Below are 7,743 nucleotides of genomic sequence, written 5' to 3'. Positions count from 1 at the left end.
CATATCAAACCACATCAGTGTATCACATTAAACCATATCACACCACATCAGTGTATCATATCAAACCATATCAAACCATATCAAACCACATCAATATATCACACCACATCAGTGTATCACATTAAACCATATCAATATATCACACCACATCAGTATATCACATATCACACCACATCAATATATCATATCAAACCATATCAATATATCATATCAAACCATATCAATATATCATATCAAACCATATCAATAGATCATATCAATCCATATCAATAGATCATATCAAACCATATCAAACCCTGCTGGGCTGCCCAACCACTCCTCACCCCGTCCCAGAGGGGCAGCACAACCTGCCCACTGCTCCAGCCCAGGGGGAGCAGTCTCAGCTGAGCACACCCACCCACCCAGACTGAGGATGGGCAGCCACACAAAGGCCATAAATGAGGATTAAGATGTAATTAAATGAGAATTAACAGTGCTCTGGCTCTGCTTTAAGGCACAGAATCCTCAGCTCACTCTGCACAGCAGAGTCCACAGCTCAGGGATCGAGTTCTGGGCTCACAAATATAGGAGACAAAACCCACTTTGTTTTTTTTATCAGAAAAGAAAATAACAAGTGGAGTGGTGAAGCTACAGGTCCCCATTCGCAGCAAGTGACATCACCAAGACTAAATATCAGCATGAAGTCAGACACTGACACAGAATGCATCCCCTGGGGCAGTAAATGACTGCAAAATGGAGATGCAGCTGCATAAAAACCAGAGGCAAAGTGGATGGAGCCAAGTTTAGAGACCCAAGAGTCTGAAGTGAAATGTCTGCATGTTCTCTCACCGATTTTCTCAATTGGAGTGTTCAAAGGAAGGAAACCTTGTTTGAGAAGCTGATCCATCATCTCTTCATCATCTGCTTGTATCTCAGAGACCATATTACAGGGGATAAGGCCAACTCTTGCACAGGTTTCTCCACGGTAAAATCCATCAGCATCTTTGTCCCCATAAACCTGACATTCAAAGAATGAAAATATTGCTCAGAAAGGTTTCAGAGGGAGGGAGGGAGGGAGGGAGCAGACTCTGGCACTTCCCCTGCCCAAAGATCCTCTCTGAAGATGCTCTTCCTGCAGGCTTTGTGGACTTAGGGAGCTTCAGAGTCACAATTTTGGGCTCAAACTAATAATTAAGACTTGCCCTAACTATCTACAGCAACTTTGAGGGTTTTGCCCATTTTGTGATCATTTTTAAGCCATTAGCACTAGCTGTTAATTACCAGGTCCAGTGAGATTTACAGCCTGAACCTCTGAAGGAAAACCCCCACCCTGGATTCTGATCACACAGGTGGCTTTCTCCCAGAGGAGAAATGTTTGTAAAATTGTCATTTGTCTCCTTTGTTTTCAGACCTCACCTTAATGATCTGTCCTTCTTTAAATGGCAGCTCCTCCTCTGCAGCATCGGGGTTTGGGGACATGGTCAGTGGATCGTAGTCAAAAAGTGCAACAAATATTCGAGTGGAAAGATCTTCTGTGCCGGGATCTGTTTCAGACTCCTCATAAATATCTGGAGAAAGATGGTCATGGCCACCATAGCCATCTGTGAAAGCAAATTCAGAAAAGAACAATTCAGTAATACAAGCTGGCCTCACCATCCAGCTCTCCCAGTTAAATCTGAAATGAGTTTGGCCTTTCAGTGACAAACCCAAACCTCACTGCACGTCCTATAAAGCTTGGTGGGTTGTTTTGGGTTTTGATTAGCAAGTTTCTATCTTTAAAAAAAGCTTATAAAACCTGCACTGGCAGCTTGGGCTGATTTCCTGTGGCAGACTGACGTTTGCACAGCTCACCTAGGAAAGGCATTTCTGCCAGGTCTGCAAGAGTTTGCCATAAACTGATGAAAAAAGCAGCCAAGAGAAGGGCAAGTGAATAGAGAGTGATGGCTGATGATGGCAGGACTGGGTGCCTGCATGGCCACACTGATCTCACTGGCCACAGAGCAAGCTGCCAGCAGATTTCTTCTGAGCTGAGAGCCCACTGGGAGTATTTAAACTGGAACAAGCTGCCCCAGGCACGGAACTGGAGGAAGCCCCAGCCCTGCCAGGGGAAGCCTCACTGCTGCCTCTCTGGAAGGGTTTCCCTGGCAAGCCCAGGCTGTGAGGAGCAGGAACCTGCCCAACTCACCGATGGAGGGGACCAAGACCGGCCGGGACCTCGGTGGCACCGCGCTGCCGTGGGACCTCCGCCCTGCGTGCTCCACCCTGTCCTGCCGTCCTGCCGAGGCTGGGTTACCCAAAAGCTAAAACACAACAACAGAAAGAACAGGATTTGTCAGTTCTGTGCACGGCCCCGCGGCGGTGGCGCGGCTGGACATGGATCAGGTCAATCACATTTGGAAGCGTAAGCTCTAAAGGCAACTAAACTTAGTTTTTAACTGAAAGGTTAGCTGAAAAGTGAGTACTGCTGCCTGGCAAACCTGCAAAAGAAAAAAAATGGCTTCCTGATTTATGGCAGAGTATTGAAACCAGCAGTCACACATCAGAACAAAAAGAAAAGAAAAGAATAATTTTTGAAATATTCTTTTGCCTTTGTTGTTGCTGCTAAGGTTTGAGCGTCCTGCCGAGAGCTGGGGCTGGGGCAGGGCACACTCAGCTCTGTGCAGGGCAGCCAGGGCAGGCTCTGAGCCTCTGGGGCTCCCAGCACGGCCCATCCAGCTGGCAGCAGCTGCAGAAGGGACACGGACGCTCCGCTCGCCCGAACGCCGCCAGCCGCGAGGATGAGGAGGCCAAGAGCTCTCCAGAGCCTCTCGTGTGGCCACTGACACCAGTGCAGCCTGGCCTGCAGCTCTGCTGGGCTCCTGCAGCTGTGCTGGGCTCCTGCAGCTCTGCTGGGCTCATCCCAGCTCTGCTGGGCTCCTGCAGCTCTGCTGGGCTCCTGCAGCTCTGCTGGGCTCCTGCAGCTCTGCTGGGCTCCTGCAGCTCTGCTGGGCTCCTGCAGCCTGAGCCAGAGGCTGGAAGAGCAGCAGCTGATCTCTGCTCTGCCCTGGAAAGTGCCAGAGAGTTTTTGTGCCCCAGGAATGTCCCAGAGAGGAGTTTTTGTGCTCCAGGAATGTCCCAGAGAGGAGTTTTTGTGCTCCAGGAATGTCCCAGAGAGGAGTTTTTGTGCTCCAGGCTGCTGCAGGGTAAGGAAGGGGCTCTGCTCTCTGGTCTCTGTGTCCCTCACACCTGGAGGCTCCTCTGGACACGAATGGACAGAAATGCAAACGGGGAAAGTCGTGCAGAGCATCCTCGGAGGAGGTGGAAGGGCCCTGGGCTCCCTTTGGAAGCAGCTCCGTGCCTGCATTCTCCTGCAGAGATGCAGTCTGCAACTTCAAAGGCAAGAAGAGATGGTCTGAAAGGGACGGCGAAGCAGTGACAGTGCAAAGGCAGAAAATGAAAATGGTGAAGCTGTGACGCCCCAAATCTGGGTCCCTGTCACACTGGGGGAGAATCTTGATCCTTGTCTTGAGATGTTCCATGATAAAGAGCATGAGCTGAAAATTCTGGGAATGAGATGAATAAAAACAACATGATGAAATGAATTCCTTGACAAGAATTAAAAAAAAATGAATTAAAATACCGATGAAACATTTCTCCAGTTAAAAATGCAGCGGTTTGTGGCTTTTTGGTTTTTTGCTTTTTTTTTTTTAATTTAGATGGGCAAAATAAAGAAAAGCAATCTTTTGGAAAAATTATAGTTCAGCTAACCCTTAATTAAAATTTAGATTCAGTTGTCCTTTAATAAAAGCAGCCATTATTGTAATTTGTTCTGGGGGAAAATCATTGCAAAGCAAATTAATCTGATTTCAGCATGGCACAAAAAAAGGACCATAAACAAAAACGCGGAGTAATAAACAAAAATGAATTGGGAAGAAAAAAAAAAGGGGAGAGGGGGAATGTAGCAGATGGGCCCAAAGGATGGACTTGAAAAATCAATTTGGGAAAAAAAAAAATGAAAAAAGAAAAAAAATAAAGAACAAAAAATTAAGAGAATAAAGAAAACAGACTGATTCGGCAAGCAGATGTTAGAAGGAAGATACTTCACACACCAGAGAGTCTTCTGCATCTCTGTGGGATGGCTTTGCAGGGACAGCAGCTGCCCTAGAGTCAGCTGCTTTAAAGTCGCTCTTCCAGCCTCCCTGCACTTCTTCGTTAGCCACTCGATCTGTTCTGTGGCCCTTCTGAGCTGCCGACCTCCTCTGCTGGCTCTGCTCGCTCCTGGGCTCCCCGAGGGACGGCCCCAGCTCCCCGAAATCCTCCTCGATGCTGCTCTGCCTGGTCAGGGTCCTCCTGCGGGCCAGCAGCGGCCGCGGGCCCCTCCGGCAGGGGCAGGGCTCTGCGTCCCCCTGGGCTCTGTGCTGGGGCTGCTCCTCATCCTCATCTTCATCCTCATCCCTGCCCCACTGAGCTCTGTGCTGGGGCTGCTCCTCATCCTCATCTTCATCCTCATCCCTGCCCCACTGGGCTCTGTGCTGGGGCTGCTCCTCATCCTCATCTTCATCCTCATCCCTGCCCCACTGAGCTCTGTGCTGGGGCTGCTCCTCATCCTCATCCTCATTCTCATCTTCATCCTCATCCCTGCCCCACTGGGCTCTGTGCTGGGGCTGCTCCTCATCCTCATCCTCATCCTCATCCCTGCCCCACTGGGCTCTCACACCGTGCTGGAATTGCTCTTCATCCCTGCCCCACTGGGGTCTGAGACTGTTCCAGGACTCCTCTTCCTCCCTGCCCCAGGTGTGTCTGGCACTGCCCCTGGGCTCCTCTTCCTCCCTGCCCCAGGTGTGTCTGGCACTGCCCCTGGGCTCCTCTTCCTCCCTGCCCCAGGTGTGTCTGGCACTGCCCCTGGGCTCCTCTTCCTCGCTGCCGCAGTCCAGCCCGCTGTCGGGGCTCCGGGACAGGGTCTGTCTGAATTTGCATCCGCGCTCGTCCGGCCCCAGCTCCTCCAGCCCCGGCCCCGAGCGGTGCCAGGGGCTGTGCTGCTGCTCCTGGGGACAGCGCCTGCGTGCTCTGGGCTCTCTGCCTACTCTGGGGTTCTTTCTATAGGGCATACCTAAACCCTGCCTGTACAGCAGTTCAGAGTATTCACCGTCCTCTTCAGCCACTTCTGGAATACTGAAAAGCCTTTTACTGTGCTGTGTCTGCTGGGCAAAGTCAGGCTGCTCCCAAAAAGTGGCTTCAGTGGTCTTATCGTACTCCTTTAGATTATGTAATGTCAAAAACCAGACAGGGAACAAAGAGTGTGTGACAAAAATAAAATGGGAGGGAAAAGGGAGAAAAGAAAAATAAAGACAGAATTAGTTTTAGAGCAATGGCAAACGTAAGACATGCAGCTTATACAGTGAAAAGGATGTCATGCTTTGAATGAGGATCTGTGAAAAATAAAGACATGATTAAGAAGTTGCTGGGTGCCAGATACAGCGTGAGAGGTCAGTACAAACAACTGAGTGATGCTCTCAACACGACTAAACTCATGCATTTACAAGGGAGGGATGAAAGCCACACACGTGTTCCAGCATGGGGAATGACAATGGCAGAAAAACTCCTTCCTTGCCCCGTGCCAAGCTGCCATCTGATCTCCTGTGTGAGCAGAACCCGTGCCTGGGAATGACAGCTCTGCCCCAGCAACCTTTCTTGCTTTGAATCTCTTAAAGCTTCCTGTACAAGCTGTAAAAATCTTCAGTCTCCTGTCAGAGGAGAGCTGTTCCACAGCCATCATTAAAGAGTTCTGCTTTCCTTTCTAAAACCCTAAAACACCTGAACCATTTTCCAAGCTTGGCTCCCAGGGAGAGCCCCCTGGATGCAGGCTGCTCTCAGAGGTCACTGGGTCTGCACTGCCATCAAATCTCCCATCATGATCCTGTCCCTGCTTCATAGAACCAGTGCTTGGAAATCGGCCTATGAGCAGAGGTAAAAGTCTCTGTTTATGCCAGAAGCAGGTAAGAGCTATCCCAGCCTGGGTAAAAGAAGCATTCTGGACATGCCAGATACATTCTGCAACCTTCCCATTCCATTTCCACAAAACACAGAATCTGACAAAGAATCCTGAGTGTCCTGGCTGGGCTGTGGGAGGAGGGAAGGGAGCACAGGGCAGGAGGTGCTGCCTCTGACTGCCAGGATTTATTGATTCTGCATCCCAGAGATCATCTCCCCTTGTGCTTAATGCCCAGACCAGGGGAATCTCTGGGCTCAACAGCTCCCATAAATAACAGCAGATCCTCTCAGAGATCTCAGCAACCTCCTTCCGAGCAGCCTGAACCTGGCTGTGCCCTTCCACACTTCCTAAGTTACTTCAGACTGTTTCACCTGTTTTCCTTTGCTTTTAAAATGTGTAACTCTTCTAATAACACCCGTGGAACTTGAGATGAAGGGCTACAGAAGTGGACAAAAGATCAGTAAGCACAAATTATCACAGTTTTGATGGACACTGCAAACCTCAGCAGGTCAAAAATGATTTCCTACACCAGTTAAGGTTCTGGAACTTTCTCAGTATCAACTCTGCCAATACTGATTTAAATCCAAGAAGTAAACGCACCTTCTGATGCATAAAGAACAAGAACATTCTGGGGATTATTCTTTTTGCCAGGGGAAGGGAACAGAAGAAACATGCAGAAGGATTTTGGTTTCAACCTTTATGGTGGTGCAGTAAGAGAAACAATGATCATTTCTTCTTTTGAAAAAGTATCTGTCTCACTGCAGACAGAATAAAAGGACTGAATTTACAGCACATGAAAGCAGTCATAAGAATGCTCAGAATTCTTGTATTGCATGAGAATAGTGCTGATTTTAGTTCAATAACAATCTACTGAAAAACAGGTAGCCTGTGGCTTTGTGCTTTCTAGAAAAACAGTTTGTGTAATTACTACACACATGAAGAAGCAAATACAATTTACATGTACAAATAGAAAATGGAAATATATACTGAGTGTTGGGGGTGTTCTGTGCTCTGCATATGCTTTAGTTGCTACACTGAAGTTGTGTTTCACCATGAATATTCCTGTATTAAAGCAATATTTCTGGAATGTATTTCCTACTCTCTCTGCTGGTTCCCTGATATTCAGAGCACAAGGAGTTTTGATAAAGCATTGACCAAACAAAGCTGAAACAGCTCCCTTTCCTACAGGAATGCTTTAAGCCTGTGGAAGGGATGGGACCAGCACTGGATACGTGGACAGATCACTCAGACAGGAAAAACAGAAGTTGTTTTGTAAGTTTTTACAAATCTCCTTGCTCAGAAACAACTCATGCAGTCTATCTTCACAGAGACACGGGGAAGGGCCCCAGATGCAGAACAGAAATTGCAACTGCAACAATCAGATGTAGGAAAAGGGTCAGTCAGCTGAAGTTTATCTATCAGATAACGAACACCAGGGTAATAAATGCACTGGGGTCTGGCTGTGTCCCACAGAGCGAGTCCAGGGCCCTGCAGAAGCTGAGGGAAGGTTCTGGAGCAGCCCCGAGGGGTCCCTGGGCGCTCACCTTGAGCGCGCCGTGCGAGGTGAGGCTGAGGCGCCGCCGGCCGCCCTCCTCCAGCTGCATCTCGGAGTAGAGCTCCTCCTCATCCTCCTCCAGGATGTCAGACAGGTCAGAGCCGCGGCTGCTCTCCGTCTGGTACTCATCCCCGTGGCAGTAGTGAGCCTGGTGGGCGAGGACAGAGCTCAGTGCCACAAACACTGCTGATCCCATAACCCTGAGCACAAACACTGCTGATCCCATAACCCTGAGCAC

General features: G+C 49.0%; 1 protein-coding gene across 10 annotated transcripts in view; it reads right to left on the bottom strand.

The window, feature by feature from the left end:
* The window catches only part of RIMBP2 (RIMS binding protein 2), a 94,566-nt gene that overhangs the window by 7,303 nt on the left and 79,520 nt on the right, over window positions 1-7,743 (bottom strand). For 9 of the 10 annotated variants that reach the window (XM_015644332.3, XM_015644333.3, XM_015644331.3 and 6 more), the window contains 4 exons: window positions 7,495-7,653; window positions 2,165-2,279; window positions 1,396-1,580; window positions 829-997 (listed from right to left, as the gene is read on the bottom strand). In XM_015644332.3, the coding sequence (XP_015499818.1) occupies window positions 829-997; window positions 1,396-1,580; window positions 2,165-2,279; window positions 7,495-7,653 (628 nt within the window). Of the gene's footprint in view, window positions 1-828; window positions 998-1,395; window positions 1,581-2,164; window positions 2,280-4,067; window positions 4,400-4,837; window positions 5,214-7,494; window positions 7,654-7,743 lie in introns of all 10 variants that reach the window. The other variant, XM_033518098.1, reaches the window with a different exon arrangement.

Source organism: Parus major, chromosome 15 (genome assembly GCF_001522545.3).
Source record: "Parus major isolate Abel chromosome 15, Parus_major1.1, whole genome shotgun sequence".
In the NCBI taxonomy this organism is placed as follows: domain Eukaryota; kingdom Metazoa; phylum Chordata; class Aves; order Passeriformes; family Paridae; genus Parus; species Parus major.
This window is presented reverse-complemented; position numbering and strand designations above follow the sequence as displayed.